Below are 16639 nucleotides of genomic sequence, written 5' to 3'. Positions count from 1 at the left end.
TCGGAAGGACGTACGTCATGGGAATCCTGCAAGGATCTGTCTTGGGGACAGTACTATTCAATATCGTCATGGATAACTTGCATAATGGAGTGGAGATGATGCTTATACATTTGCAGATTACACAAAAGTAGGAGGGTGTGATGTAATGGAGCAGGCCCCGAAGCCCTCTGCTGGAGGCTTGTGGCCTTGCCGCACCTTGCCCCAGAAGAGAAGCCGGAGAGTAGTCCTCCAAGCAGGGTAGAGTGGCTGCAGGAGGAATGAGCCAATCAGGGGACAGGAAGGCCTATAAAAGGAGCTGGAGACCAGAATGGCAGTCAGTGTCTATGGAGCCCTGAAGGTGTGCAGACTGGGGGCTGGCTGGCTGAGAGAGTGGCAGCACCACAGGCAGCTCTGTGTAGAGAGCTATTGAAGATGGACCAAGATGGGCCGTGCTAGATGTATAAAGCCCTAAGAGAAGGGCAAAGATATCGTCTCCAGGAGAGGAAGGCCTGGGGGCACCATTCTCTTGGGGAAACCAACTAAGAGGGACACTAGGCCTAAGGTGGGTCCCCGTTAGCTATGATGTGTACCCCAGGAGGTGTTTGTGAGATTGCGCACACACTGAGTGACTCGTGAGTGGCCAAAGAGAGGCTCCAGGGCTGAGAGGGCGCAGGCGCATGCACTCGGCCAGAGGGGGCGCTCGTGAGAGGTGAGCGCCGCCCCATTACAAGAGGGATGGTGAACGCGTTGGAGGACAGGGTTAGAATTCAAAGGAGAATTGGAGAATTGGTCTGCATGGAAGGAAAAATCGAATGAACAGCTACAAACTAGGGAATAACCGGCTGAGCGGGAGATGCATGGGAGAGGATTGTGACGGGGGATAGCTGCTCCGCATGGAAGCCGATGGAGTTGTCTTGGCCCAGCTGGCTGACAGGGCCCTGCCCCCACAGCCCTGCTGAGCATGCTGCATTTGGAGAGGGACTGTAAATGCCTCTGGAGCAGCTCAGTCGGGCTGACTGCTGAGGGGGAAGCAGGCGCCGAGAGCACTCCAGAGACAGAGGAGGAAGTGCAGCCAGACTGCACAGCAGCAGCCAGCCCGAGAGGGGCTACCCAAGGAGCCACAAACCCGGAGTGAGACTACGGAGAAGACACCTGCCAGGTGACGGTAGGAAGTAGCCCAGGGTGGGGGATTGCTCCCCGGGGTGCTCAGTGTGTTGTGGCAGGATTCTCCACTGAGCAGATAGTGAACCGTGCCACTGCCAGCAGGGCCCTCCCTACGTACCCCATGCGGGAGAGTTTTCCTACGTGCATATAGACCTGGGCTGCTGGGCCGTATTGCCCTGGAGAGCAGGGACTCGTATATGGACTAGGCTCCTGGGCCGTGTTACTCTGAAGAGCAGGGACTCGTATATGGACTAGGCTCCTGGGCCGTATTACCCTGAAGAGCGGGGACTCATATATGGACTAGGCTCCTGGGCCGTGTTACCCTGAAGAGCAGGGACTCGTATATGGACTAGGCTCCTGGGCCGTATTACCCTGAAGAGCGGGGACTCGTATATGGACTAGGCTCCTGGGCCGTATTACCCTGAAGAGCGGGGACTCGTATATCGACTAGGCTCCTGGGCCGTATTACCCTGAAGAGCGGGGACTCGTATATGGACTAGGCTCCTGGGCCGTATTACCCTGAAGAGCAGGGACTCGTATATGGACTAGGCTCCTGGGCCATATTACTCTGAAGAGCAGGGACTCGTATATGGACTAGGCCACTGGACCGTACTACCCTGAAGAGCAAGGGCTTGCATAAGGAATAGGACGCTGGGCCATACTATCCTGAAGAGCGGGGGCTGGCATAAGGAATAGTCCGTAATGCTCTGAAGAGCAAGGACTTGCATATAGACTTGGGCTGTACTGCCCTGAAGAGCGGGGGCATGCATAAGGACTAGGTCACTGGGCTGTATTACCCTAAAGAGCAGGGACTTACAGATAGACTTGGGCCACTGGGCCATAATACCCTGAATAGAGGGTCACGGGTATGAACTGAGGCTGTGGATCTGTCCCATAAAGTGACGTGGTGCCTGGTGAGTCACCCAATCAAAACAGAGTAGGGTCAAGGGACCTGCAAGAGTGGGTCACCCCTTGACAAGGATCTAGGGTTATAGAGGATTTCAAATTGAACATGAGGCAGCGATGTGAGGCGAGTGTGCAGGAAGCTAATATCATTTTGGGTTGTATTCACATGAGCATTGTATGCAAGACACGGGAGGGAATTGTCCCACCTTGCTCAGACTGATGCGGCCTTGGTTGCAGTGCTGGGTCCAGTTATTTAGAAAAGACATGGACAAATTGGAGAGAGAGTTTAAGGCCAGAAGGGAGCCCCAGATAATCTTGTTTGACCTTCTGTATATCAGGCAGCACTGTCTGATTAAACCCAACCACTGAAATTAGAATGAAACCTGACAGCCCCCAGAGCACGAGAGACGTATGTGCCGGAGAAGAGCAACAACACTGATAAAAGTTCTAGCAAACCTGACCTGGGAGGGAAGGTTAAAAACCTGGGCAGGGTTAGTTTTGAAAGAAGAAAACGGCGAAGATACTTGATAATGGCCTTCAGATATGCTAACTGCGGTTACAAAGATGATCATCATCCGTTGTCCTCCATGTCCACCGGAGATACGTCTAGCATTAGGGGCTTAATCTGGGAGCACTAGAAGCTCCCTAGAAGTTGGGGGCCACCGGTGCCCAAACTGTGGCCCTGTCCTCTGCTCCTGGCCTTTTTCCTGAGGCCTCACTTCCACGCCTTCTCTTCTCCTGAGGCTCTATGCCAACACCACCTCTTAGAATCATAGAACATAGAATCCTAGGGCTGGAAGAGACCTCAGGAGTCACCAAGTCCAAACCCCTGCCCAAAGCAGGACTGACCCCAACTCAGCTGACAAAGCCCTGGCTGGGCTGATTGAGTTGAGGTCGGTCCTGCTTTGGGTAGGGGGCCGGACTTGATGACTCCTGAGGTCTCTTCCACCCTAGGATTCTAGGATTCTAAAACATCCCAGCCAGGGTTTGGTCAAGCCAGGACTTCGAAACCTCCAGGAATGGAGATTCCACCCCGTCCCTAGGGAACCCATCCCAGCGCTTCCCCACCCTCCTAGGGAAATAGTTTTTCCTACTCTCCAACCTAGACCTCTCCCACTGCCATCTGAGACCCTTGTCCCCTGCTTGCTCCTCCCTGCCCCCTCCGCCAGTCTCTTGCCCTTAGGGAGGGCTTCCAGGAGAGGTGTTGCCATCCCCATCACGGGAGGCATTTCGGAACAGTGTAGACAAACTACTGTCGATGTCCAGGATGCTGTTTCCTTTCTCCTGTCTCTGCACAAGGGGCGGGACTGGATGACCTTTCAAGCTCCCTTCCAGGTCTGCATTCCTACGGTTCTGGGAAACAGAATAGCGCGGGAAACAGGTGAGAAGAAAGGGGGGGTGGTGGCGGAAAAGGAGAAAAGAATACAGGAAACCCAAGTCGGTAAGAATATCCATTCCGCTGGAAACGGTGCCGTGGGTTTGGTCTGTCTCTGTCTTCAGAGGAGCCAGGCTAGGTCTAGGGAAGCAACAGAGACTAAGCCACCTGGCTAGAGTTAGGGAGGAGAAAGGAACAAAATAACAATTGGGGGAATAGAGGAGACTCCAGGGAGGGGGGAGCTGGCTTGGCATGAGGTCTAGTTGCACCGTAGTAACCCTGCATGTTGCCATGGACCTGGAGTGAAGGATCTCCAGGTGAAGGACCTGGACGTGATTAGCGATCTCCATTTTTGATGCCCGTAAGGGAGTCTTGTCTTCCGCGGGCCCTAGGGAGCCACGAACGCACGTTGTCCTATGAGGCTGTTCTCAGGAGAATTCAGTGCAGCAATGCCTGACCAGGCCAGAATCCGCGCTTGTTCTGGCCCCACGGGGAGGACACCCCGAAGAAAAGAAAGCCCCCCAAGAAACACATTGAAAACAAATGGCCATGACAAGATCACCTAGTGCCAGTTGAAAGTGAAGCCGTAAATCATCCCGTGTGTTTTTTGCAGGGAAAGACGCTGGGGCTTTGTGATGTGTTTTTAATGACGTTAGCAGGGCTTTACTTGTTAACTAACGCTTGTTTATTGCTGGAGAGGCGGTGCTAAAGAGCAGCACCGACATCTTTCAGGAGCCAAAAATGCTGCATGATGTGACTTCCCATCAATACCGAGCGGGGGAAAGACGACTTCGATTCCACTCTGTCTCTGTTCGTTGCAGAGGCTGTGTGAATCTGATTATGGGCGAAAAGCTGCACGCCCTATTAAAAATAAAGCAAAAGGGAAGGCTTCCTCGGGTAGCATCCAGACAGCTTTCTCTTTGTTTTGTCTTCCCCCTGCTGGGTGGAGTGGAGCTCACAGCTACGATCTCTAACGGCCTTGCTGCAGTCGGAAGTGGATTTACTGCTTTTAAAAATAAGGGGGTGGGGAGTGCCGAAAGGCAGATTGTACCAATCTAGGGACGATTTGCCCCGCAGGAGTGCCCGCAGATGTGCTAGGCGCTGTACAAACACTCACCACCTGGTCCCCGCTCCCAAGGAGATGTCGTGTTTACCAATCAAGAGTTGGCCAAAGTGCAAGGGGGAGGAAAAAGGGTCGGGAGGAGGGGGGGCCGTCTGGTGAGGGTGGGGTCACAATACTGATGTAAGGTATGGAGCACATCTCCATCTCCCCCTGGGAATTTAGAGCCCCCCCTCCACGATGTTGTGCATTAAAAGAGCGTTCCCGCAGCCCACGCCCTGTGGTTTTCTACGCCATGCTCTGGTTGTATTTCCTTCATTTGTGCCTTGATTTATTTTAGTTCATTTCCATTTATTTTCGTGGACTCTCCGGCCCCAATTTAAATGCATTCTGCCCTATCCCTGCTCTCCCTCTACCACCCAACAACCCCTTGGTCCCAGCCTCCGATCCAGCTTTATGGATGAAGACCTAGGGAGCGCACGGGAGAGCTTATTGCCACCGCAAGGGATACGTGGAGATGTCTCTATTCTGGGGGCAGAGGGAGGCTATTGAGACTGTCGCAAGGCACCCCGGAGGCTAGGTCAAGGTGAGCCGCTCCGGGAGCCAAGAGGCCAGGAGTACAAGTGTCACCTCCTCCACTGTTTGCTGTTCATAGTCCACTGCCCTTCACAGCTGTTGTCGTTTAATGGGTGAGAGAGTTTTATAGGACTGCTGCCTGGTTCCCTCCCCGCCCACAAAGGTAACACCCTAAGCTGAGATCAGCTGACCACCTTGTTCTGTCTCCCTGACTGCCTGTCCAGCAACTCTTTTGGAGGTTAGCTGCCTGGATCGAGTGATCTGAGGACCCTTGGTGTGAGAGCCGGGGGGTTCTGTCCAGTTCTTGTCCTCCCTGTCTTCTGCGTGTCTGGCAACAGCTGGTCTGCTGCGTCCCTCCTGGAGCACAATGCAAATGACCACAGGAAAGCGATGGGCCTGTCAGACCTGTACCTGCAAATCTCTCAGTCACACATTTGCATATGCAAAGAAGAATTTGCAAAATCCAAGTACCTCTCTAGTCTGGCACACTCTGGTCCAGCAATATCCATGGTCCGGCAGGATTTTAGTGAGCCAGATGTCCACTCATCATGGGTGTGGCCCAGTTTCCTGCGGGCCATAAAGTTTATTTACAACCAGCCGTCCTGGAGCTCAGTGTTTTGTGCTGTTGTTTAGCTCTAATTGACCCCTCAATGTCTTCTCAGAGCCCAGTAAATACTGGGAGTGTTGATAATACTGCTAGACAACATTGGCCTCCCGTGGTCCGGCAGATTCTTTGGTCAGGTCCCCAAGATGCTGGACTAGAGCGGTTCAACCTGTAGTTGTGTGTCTTTCTACCTAGTGTGTAGCAGCAAAGCTAGGGACACCTGCCCTCCGTCGAGTCAGCTGTCGTGATGGAAATTTGGGCCTTTAATCTGGTCCTTCTGTAAAGCACCTCGTTTGTATGCTTAAAATCTGTGTTAGCACTTCATAGGGCGAGGCCAAGAATGGGCTCGTAGAAAGCCCCGGATCTGAAGCCGCCCCACTTTGGGGAACTTTGGGAGCAGGACTGAAATTTCATTTTACGTGGCATGCCTTGTGCCGGGATGGTCAGAGCCTGGGGTATCAATGTGCCCACGTTTTACGAGTGAGTTACAAATGCGGGCCGTCACCTGGCAGCCCCTACTTAACCTGACATGGGTGGGTAGGCCCTTTGACTTCTGAGGCGCCTGAGGTGTAAAGTGAAGCTCAGGTGTGAACCTCCTGGTGAGTGTGTGTTCCAGGGCCTGGCTATGGAGCCTTAGTTCTTCCACTCAGACTGTGGCAGCTCATCGGTTTAGCTCTGGGGGTCCCTGACACAATCCTCCGCCAGGGTGCTAACTATCACCTCAGTGATCGCAGGATCAGGCCTGCTGCTTCTTGCAGCCTTTGAAGCCAGTGGGAATTTTGCCCAACTAAGCAATGCTTGGCTCTGGGAATAGCAGATAGGACGTGACTCAGGCCTGTTAAGTCTCCGCTAGAGGAGAAGTTGGAATTAAGACACGCAGCTCTAGCTACGGTAAGTGCATAGCTGGAGTCGACGTAGCTTAATTCCAGCTTTGGTGCCGTCCCCAGAGTGGGAGGTCGATGCGGGAAATCATAGACTCGTAGAATCCTAGGGCTGGAAGAGACCTTAGGAGTCATCGAGTCCAGCCCCCTGCCCAAAGCAGGACCAACCCCAATTCAATCATCCCAGCCAGGGCTTTGTCAAGCCGCAACTTAAACACCTCTAGGGATGGTGATTCGACTTCCTCCTTAGGGAACCCAGCCCAGTGCTTCCTCGCCCGCCTAGGGAAATAGTTTTTCCTAATATCCAACCCCATCCACTGCAACTTGAGCCCATTGCTCCTTGTTCTGCCACCACTGAGAACAGCCTCTCTCCATCCTCCTTAGAACTCTCCATCAGGGAGTTGAAGGCTGTTACCAAATCCCCCTTCGCTCTTCTCTTCTGCAGATTAAACAAACCCAAATCCCTCAGCCTCTCCTCGTAGGCCTCCAGCCCCCTCCTCGTTTTGTCGCCCTCCGGTGAACCGTCTTCAAGGTGTTCACATCCTTTCTGTAGTGGGGGCCCCAGAACTGGACGCAATACTCCAGATGTGGCCTCACCAGTGCTGAATAAAGGGGAATAATAAATGCTTCTGTCGGCTTCCCATACTCCTTGTGAGGTGCCCTCAGCGTTCGATTTAGCAGGTCCTTATCAGACCCACCACACTGAACACAAGAAGATCAACCTCTGGAGTGTCAATCCTCTGATAAGTATAAACGTGGCCTAAATGGCATGAAGGGCGTCATGCAAAATGGCAGACGTCTCCATAAACGAGGCTGATGCTTCACCTTTCACTTGTCATGGTGTTTCTGGCAGGCGGGAAGTTGCGCATGACTCCAGTATGCATTTGTTGCTAAGAGCAGCCTCGTAAAACATGGCTGACCCGGCGATACTCTGTTCCTCTTTCATTTATACCTTTTTTCGCTTGTGTTTCAGGGAGCTCATTATGAAACTGAAATCTCACAGCAGTTTTTACAGCAGCTTGCCGGAGTACATCTGCCACCACAGCTCCGCTGTGCAGAACGACACCCTTTGCTGGAATGGCCAAGAAGTTGTGGAGAGGTGAACAATTTTTTTTGTCTTTCTTTCTCCTCAGTGCTACTCATAAGTGGGTAAGTGTGCGTGTGTGTGGCTATAGGACCAGGCCTACTGAATTCTGGGTTGACGGCAGGGTTGCCAGGTGTCCGGTTTTTGCGCCCTCTGTCCGGTAGAAAAATTCAGAAAATACCAGACACATGCAATGTCCGGTATTTTCTGAATTTCCGGCTGGGCACTGGACGGAAGCGTGGCGGGAGCGGGGGCGGGGGCAAGGGAGCGACTGGGAGGCGGGGCTGCGATTGGCGCTGGGAGCCCCGTGCAAAAGCCGGGCGGGGCGGGGGGCAGTGGATGGCACTCCCAGCCACTCCCCCCACCCCGCGTCTGCACACAACCAGAGGCTCCCAGTGCCAATCGCGGCCCCACCTCCCAGCTGGTAGCCACTGGTTGTGAACAGAAACCGGGCGGGGGGAGTGACTCCCAGCCACTCCCACCGCCCCCGCCCGGCTTCTACTAGCAACTAGAGGGAGTGCTTGCTGGGGGCGTGGCCTGTTGGACTCCGGCTGCGGCCAGTGGCTGCACTCTCCCCCCCCCCCCGCCAGTTCTGCTTCCCACCCCCCCTTCCTCCCGGCCAGCCCCTCAGCCCCCAACCCCATCCGCCGCCAGCCCCGCCTCCCACCCCCCTTCCTCCTGGCCAGCCCCGCCCCCCTCCCGGATGGTCCCTCTCACCCCACGATCTAGTGTGTCCGGTATTTTGTGGGGGGTCTACCTGGTAACCCTAGTTGACGTCATTGGTGTCTGAGGGGTAACAAAGAGCTTTCCTGGCAATCTCGGTTACTTGTACAAAACTGAAAAGTCATCAGGCCAGAAGCTGAGCCTGCTGTGTGACATTTAGTGGAGCTGAGAGGGGCCCAAATCTACCTGTAGGGAGGAGCAGCCGGTTCCTTTTCTAGAGCTGCGGAAGCCACTCTGTGTGAAACCCAGGCTGTGAAAATAGGGTGGTGGGTGTCGACCAGCCAGGAGCAAAGATGAGGAACAATCGCTTTACTAAGCAACGCCCCTCCCGAAACGGGCTTCATTTAGTGACCGTGTAGGGAGGAGGGAAGGGGCGGTTTCCCTTTTGGTGTGGTTTCGTTCGGAAGGCCGTCTGGCCTGCCGCGTGTTGGTGATACTTCCGCAGGGTTTGGGCTGACTCTCGGGTCTCCATGTTGGAATGAACCGTTAACATTAGGAAATAGACAGATCCTAAGTAAGTTCCCTCTGGACTCCGTAGTATCTGCAAAACGCTCAGTTCCCTCATCGGACGCATTTCAGTGTGGACTGAACACTGTGGAATTGGGTCCAAAGTACACGATGGTTTTCCTTGGCGTGATCAGGGCCGGCCCAAGGCATTCGTGCACCCCGGGAGCACGGCGCAGGCGCAGCCCCGCCCCCGGGGCTCCGCCGCGTGCATGGCCCCACCCCAGCCTGGTCCAGCAGCCTCGCACAGCGCCCCCTACAATGGGGCGCCCCGGGCGGTAACGCAGTCAGCCCGTAGCTTGGGCCAGCTCTGGGCGTGAGCCACTTACCCTGTGACTAGTGGGAGGTTTCTATTGGCGGTTCTTTACATAAAGTCTTCAGCACTGGGCCAAATTTATCCGTGGTGTCATTCTGTGATATCAGCCAACCCTGCTGGTTCTCCACTTTATTTTCCCCTCTTTCCACATGTTAAGTGTCCTCATTGCTTCTCTGCATGCTGTGACAGTTATTTGTGAGATTAAGGATGAATGACAACTGCGGGGTTACTAATACAAATGAAAACACGCTGTTACTGAAAAGAAAACTCCACTTTTATTTTCCAAAATATTGGTCCTGATGTTCAAGCTTGAATGAACACAGCATAGTAATAATGGAGATATACCTATCTATCTCATAGAACTGGAAGGGACCTCGAGAGGTTATCAAGTCTTGTCCCCTGCCCTTACGGCAGGACCAAGTACCATTCCCGACAAATTTGTCCCAGATTCCTAAATGGCCCCTATAAGGATTGAACTCACAACCCTGGGGTTAGCAGGCCAACACTCAAATCACTGAGCTATCCCTCCCCTGATTATACATGGTATCACCAGGCTCCTCTTCTAATAACCCTGTTTTGTAAAATGTCCTTTACTATTAAAGTAACTTTCTTAAGGAAGAAATAGAAATAGTACCAAGATGTGGGAAAGATATCGTAGAGTGTAAAGTATAACTTCTTCTTGGTTGGTAACCTCAGGAAATAATTAACTTGTACTTGCAGTACTGACCTGAAACACTGAAAGGACCAGAAAAAGCCGACAAACTATTTTTTAAAAGCTTACTCAAACACCGCCAATTACGCATTTAATTATATGAAGTTACTTTGCCTCAGGAAAAATGTGCCCTCTGTTTGCACCTTCTTTTGGAAAAACTTTTGTCTCCGTGCCTAATGAAAAGTACAGTCCACAAAGGAGATAAAAAAGAATCGCTCTGCTTAATTAAAAAGCACATGCAATCGCGCTACTAAATACGTCAGCCCAGAGAATGCAAAATGTTTCAGTACAAAGCAGGCTGCAGATCCAACTGAAATGTTATGTTCTTGGTCTGAACTTAGACCACAAAGTCCCCGTGAGGCCAGTAGGGAAGACTGTGCCATCAGACTAGGTCCTGGTTTCAGACTCAGACGATGAGCTATATGGGGAGGGATCGATAGGGTTCCCGTGTGATGGAATTTCTGTACTGAAACATTGTTGAGAAAACGATGTTAAAAAAACCCACCCAAATCAAGGTACGGTCGCTCACTCGGAAATTAGGAACCGCCAGAATGAAGGTGGCCTGGGCGTTCCTAATCTGGCCTTCTTGTGTGTCCTGCTGTCTTGCATTACAGGCTGACGTAGCGTTTGTGCCCTGAGCCAGGGCGCAGGGTGGGTAAAGAGTGAGGCAGAGGGCTGCAAGAAGAGAAGGGATGTACTTTGTGGGTTAGGCATCAGCCCTCCCTGGGCATGTCTACACTAGGGAATTATTTCGACATTACTCAATTTAAAATAACTCCCGAAATAAAAAAAAAATCGAAATAGCGCGTCCCCGCTCGACATTAGTCTGAGGCAGGCTCCATTATTGTGGATGCGCTAGCTCAACAGTGAGCCCCAGGAAGCACTGGGGAGTAATTACTTGGGGTGTAATTATTCGTGTGGGTAGGGTTGCCAGATGTTCTCCCAAAAAATACCGGACACCCAGAACGTGGGATAAGCGGCGATCGCAACCCCGCCTCCCAGCTAGGACTCCCAGGCTGGGAGGCGAGGTCACTGTCGGCGCTAGGAGCCTGTGATTGCACAGAAACCTGGCGGGGGCGGACTCCCAGCCACTCCCCCCGCCCCCGCCAGGCTTCTGCGCAATCACAGGCTCCTAGTGCCGATCAAACCTAGAACTCTCCCACTGTAACTTGAGACCCTATCTCCTCGTTCTGCATCCGTCACCACTGAGAACAGCCTCTCTCCATCCTCTTTGGAACCTCCCTTCAGGTAGTTGCAGGCTGCTACCAAATCCCCCCTCACTCTTCTCTTCTGCAGACTAAACAAACCCAAATCCCTCAGCTTCTCCTCATAGATTAGTGAGTGGCAGCATAGTTGATCAGCACTGTAGGCTGTAAGAGTTTAATATTCCCGTTGACCGACTCAGCCCATTTTGCATATTTGATTATTCTTTCCAGTGTGTATACCACAGTCTTCCACTCTGTATTTCCCTTTATTGAATCTGATTTTAGAGACTTGGGTCTATTTCTCTTATTTATCAAGATTGTACTGGCCAAATGCAAAAAGAATTTGCTCTTCTTCCTAACTAGGTAGCATATGATTTTGATTAGTGGGATAAGAACATAAGAACGGCCAGACTGGGTCAGACCAAAGGTCCATCTTTCCCCGTTTCCTGTCTTCCGACAGTGGCCAGCGCCAGGCGCCCCCAGAGGGAGTGAACAGAACAGGGAATCCATCAAGTGATCCCTCCCCTCTCGCACTTTTCCAGCTTCTGACAGAGGCTAGGGATACCATTCCGGCTAATCACCACTGATGAATCTAACCTCCATGAATCTATCTAGCTCTTTTTTGAATCCTGTTAAAGTCCTGGCCTTCACAACATCCTCTGGCAAGGAGTTCTACAGGTTGACTATGCATTGTGTGGAAAAGTATTTCCTTTTGTTTGTTTTAAACCTGCTCCCTATCGAAGGTCATAGAATCATAGAACCATAGAGCTAGAAGAGACCTCAGAAGGTCATCAAGTCCAGCCCCCTGCTCTAAGCAGGACCAATCCCAACTAAATCAACCCGGCCAGGGCTTTGTCAAGCCGAGACTTAAACACCTCTAGGCATGGAGACTTCACTACTTCCCTAGGTAACCCATTCCAGTGCTTCACTACCCTCCTAGTGAAATAGTTTTTCCTAATATCCAACCTGGACCTCTCCCACCACAACTTGAGACCATTGCTCCTTGTTCTACTATCTGTCACCACTGAGAACAGCCTCTCTCCATCCTTTTAGGAACCTTCCTTCAGGAAGTTGAAAGCTGCTCTCAAATCCCCCCTCACTCTTCTCTTCTGCAGACTAAACAGACCCAAGTCCCTCAGCCTCTCCTCATAAGTCATATGCTCCAGCCCCCTAATCATTTTGGTTGCCCTCCGCTGGACCCTCTCCAATGCATCCACATCCTTTTTGTAGTGGGGGTCCCAGAACTGGACACAATACTCCAGATGTGGCCTCACCAGAGCCGAATAAAGGGGAATGATGACATCTCTGGATCTGCTGGCAATGCTCCTCTTAATGCAACCTAATATGCCATTAGCCTTCTTGGCTACAAGGGCACCCTGTTGACTCATATCCAGCTTCTTATCCACTGCAACCCCCAGGTCCTTTTCTGCAGAGCTAATACTTAACTGGTTGGTACCCAGCATGTAACCACCTTTCCTTGTCTTATTTTTGTAACAGCAGCTGATGCAGCGCTGTCAGGAAATACATTCACATTGCATCCATGTGGTATCTTTGAAAGAAGTGATATTTTTAAGCAGATGCCCTAGGAATGGGTGTCTTCAGCTGTGCAGTAGAGGAAAATATGCCAGAAATATTAAGAAAAAAGAAGTGCATAAAAAACCATTCCTTTAAGGTATATTAAAATGTGTTGGACATTGATGGGAAGAGCCACATTCACAGAAAAGGCCGTTTGCTGTGCACTTGACAGCCTCTGCGAAGTGTTGTTGTATTTTACAGAAGAACTTTCTAATTTAAGGTTTTTATACAGTGTCAAGATTTTACAGCCTTTAATTCTTAAAGCCTATTAAAAGTTCAGATTCTTACAGTTTAATAATCTGCTTATGCTGCTATAAAGCTCTTCTGAATCGCACGCTAGACACATTTATCCTTTACAAAACTTTTAAGCAAATTATGTAGGTATTATCATTTCAACACTGTGCAAGACCAATTCTACATTAACCTCAGTCAACTGTGCGTCGCTTAATCTTCGCTCCTTTTATACCATAACCAAATGAATATATTCTTAGCATCCCCTAAAATATCCTGATTTCACTTCCTGCAGGAAGAAGTTTCCAATTTCCCTTTTACTGCCCATATAGTCTGGGGGTTTTTTTTTGTTTGTTTTTGTTTTTGTTTTTAATTCCACAAATAATAAACAAAATAAAGCACAGCCGGAAGGCAGAGATTAAAATCTGTCACAAGGAGGATTCCATGCCGATAATAAACCTTTGCCTCATGGAGAGGACAAGTATTTCGGGTAATAGTACAGAATATCAAACACGATGGGGTCGCAAAGAGGAAGCAGATTTTGTAACTTTTTAGCTACGTAAAACACAATTTCTTAGCAAAAGTAAGCTTTAATTAGGCAAATGGAGTGAGTGGGTCTGTGGTTGTTCCCAGAGTATCTTAAGGATAGAGATGGTGTATCTGTATAGATATATTCAACATCCTTGTTGATCTCACAGCTGACCAACGCTCCCACCATTAATGTGTCTGTCTGTAACGTTTGAACGAAAGCGAAGTGATAAAGGGCTTGTACCGCATCAGTGTTGCCAACTCTCATGATTCGATTGTGACGCCTGCCATGTTTGGGGGCGGGGTTTGTTTAAAGCCCCGCCTCCCGGAGCCAGGCTATTATCTCAGCTGCTATTCCAAACAGCATCTGGAATGCTTCCTGGCCAGATTGTGATGGACTGGCAGAGCCTGGTGGGGGCAGCATACTGCCCTGAGTTTCCCTGTTACCACAGTCCGCCAGTGGGGGCCGTACGTCTGGAAGGAAGGCTTTTGTGTGGTCTGGCTCCCTGCAAGAGGCTCTTGGTGTGTCCGGTTGGGACTCAGGGCGGTTAATATCACCAAGATCCTCTTCCAGCTTTGCTCCAGGTCTGGCCACGCTGCCTCTCACAGCCAAGGGGGAATGCTTAAAAGATTCCAGCCCAGGCCCCCACCTGGTAAAAATCGACATAGCTCCGTTGACGGCAACAGGTCCTGGAATGCAAAGCACCTTTTGATATTGCAGAATTGGTGGCGGCTGATGGCTCGAGGACCCAATCCTCTTTTCTAAAAAGGCCTGGCGGCGTGTGGCACAGTCCGATTCTACGGCCTTTTGTACCCCCCGCCTGCCCAAGCTTCAATAAGCAGCATCAAAGGGATGAAATCAAATATACCAGGCGCGACATGTACAGCTGCATTTGAAGAAAGGTTTTGTAGCCAAGGGGCAGGCATACATTAATTGGGGTTTGAATGGACAGGTAATTTTTTTCCTCGTTCATATACAAGGCTTTACAGTTGACTTGAAAGATTATTTCCTGTAGCTTGTACGTTACACTTCAGTAATTTAGCCCCAAATTTACCACCGCCGCGTTCGCTCCAGCTGTCTTTGCATGGCAGTGCTAATGCAGGTGCTGCAGGAAAGGAAAACACGCCATTACATTCATTGTCCTGGGTTTGAAAAACATGTTGCTGTCTGCACGCCCGTGCTCTGAAACGAAAACCTGGAAGTGGAACTTGCTGGGTATCCCATTAGTCAAAGCGAATTAAGCTGGAATGGCAAAGTGTCTGCAAAGGTGAGATTTTTTGGATGCGGAGGTTGGGGAAAACCCCTTACTTAAGAATGGCCACACTGCGTCAGACCAAAGGTCCATCTAGCCCAGTATCCTGTCTTCCCACAGTGGCCAATGCCAGATGCCCCAGAAGGAGTGAACAGAACAGGTAATCCTCACATGATCCCTCTTGTGGTATCCATTTCCAGACAAATGGAGGCTAGGGACACCATTCCTACCCATCTGGCTAATAGCCATTGATGGACTTAACCTCCATGAATCTATCTAGTTCTTTTCTGAACCCTGTTAAAGTCCAGGTCTTCACAACATCCCCTGGCAAGGAGTTCCACAGGTTGACTATGCACTGCATGAAGAAAAACTTCCTTTTGTTTGTTTTAAACCTGCTACTTATTCATTTCATTTGGTGATCCCAAGTTCTTATATTACTTAGGTGGAATACAAAATATTTATGACTTACGAAAGAAAGTATACGTAACTCATGTAAAGCATTAGCTTGGTTATATTTTCTTCATGTGATTATTTTTAATTTCTTTAGAGACAGGCATTGTCAGCACATTTTACAACAACGAGACATTTCTCCTTTTGAGATTACCCTTATCACAAGCAGTAGCTCCTACCTAGGGAGCCATGGGAGAGAAACCTGCGTTACCCACAGGTGCTGACTTTCCAAAGGGGGGAGGTTCCTTGTCTCCTGGCTCTGCCCTAGGCCCCGCCCCTGCTCCGCCCCTTCCCCCAAAGCCCCACCCCCAACTCTTTCTGCTTCTCCTTGCTCCTCCTCCCCTCAGCTCCTCCTGAATGCTGCAAAACGGGTGATTGTGGTGAGCGGGAGGTGTGGGGATGGAGGGGCTGATCCAGAGGGCCCACCGACAGGCGACAGCACGACAGGGACACCCTGGCCCTAGCTCAGCAAGGCGCCGAACCCAAGCCAAAGGCTGCGCCTGCTCCACAAAACCCTTTATGCTCAGACAAGACGGCTGTAAATCTCTACGCAGAGGTCACGCGTTCCCTGCTTGTGGCCACTTACTCCACAGCACACTCCTGCCACGGGGGTTTGGTCCTTCACCGCTGGTTGTGCCTTTCAAAAACCTCTCGCGGAAGGTCACTGAAAGGGGAAGACAGGCTCCTAAGTCACGTAGGTGCCTGTACAAATTTTTCCCTGAGGAGTTTAAAGCTCAGGGCGCATTTAAGGGATGCTTGAATGCTCTTAGGGCATCTGTGGGGCTGGAATCCCGCCCAGATCATGGCCCTGCCTTTGGGATGTCCGTCTGCTTTGCGCTGGACTTGATGACCTCTCGAGGTCCCTTCCAGTCCTATTATTCTATGATTCTAAGTGATTCCCTCTTCTGTCACCCATTCCCAGCTTCTGACAAACAGAGGTGAGGAACACCATTCCTACCCATCCTGACTAGTAAGCATTAGGGACCTAACCTCCATGAATTTATCTATTTCTTTCCTAAAACCTGTTAAAGTCCTGGTCTTCACTCCTCTGGCAAGGAGTTCCACAGGTTGACTGTGTGCTGTATGAAGCAAAACTTCCTTTTGTTTGTTGTAAACTCACTACCTATTAATGTCATTTAGTGACCTCTAGTTCTTGGGTGATTCTTCTATATTCTCCACTCTCGCTGCATGTTGGTCACTGCATATCACCCCCCTGACCCTACCACATCTCCTGTGCTCCATCATCATCGTCCTAGGACGCAGAACGTCTGATCTGGCAATTCTTGCCCAGAAACATCTCCCACTGACTTCCGAGGGAGTTTTGCCTGCCCAGGGATCACAAGATCCGTTTATCTGCATTTGTATAACACGATTCCAGAAGAAATGTATTCCTTTGATTTTGCTGTGCACCGAAAACCGGGCTCAGCTCTGCTCTCCTCTACAGACCCCAGGAATTAAATCCCTCTGAAGCGCCAGACCGCTTTTCAGCCGCGTCGTTTAATGTCTCTGCATT

The 16639-nt window shown here is 50.7% G+C and overlaps 1 protein-coding gene across 2 annotated transcripts in view; it reads left to right on the top strand.

Moving 5' to 3' along the window:
- GPC3 (glypican 3) overlaps positions 1-16639 on the top strand; it is a 309949-nt gene that overhangs the window by 203983 nt on the left and 89327 nt on the right. For both annotated transcript variants that reach the window (XM_075941138.2, XM_075941137.2), the window contains exon 5: positions 7519-7644. In XM_075941138.2, coding sequence (XP_075797253.2) covers positions 7519-7644 — 126 coding nt within the window. The remainder of the gene's footprint in view (positions 1-7518; positions 7645-16639) is intronic.

Source organism: Pelodiscus sinensis, chromosome 13, assembly GCF_052426305.1.
Source record: "Pelodiscus sinensis isolate ZL-2025 chromosome 13, ASM5242630v1, whole genome shotgun sequence".
Lineage (NCBI taxonomy): Eukaryota > Metazoa > Chordata > Testudines > Trionychidae > Pelodiscus > Pelodiscus sinensis.
This window is presented reverse-complemented; position numbering and strand designations above follow the sequence as displayed.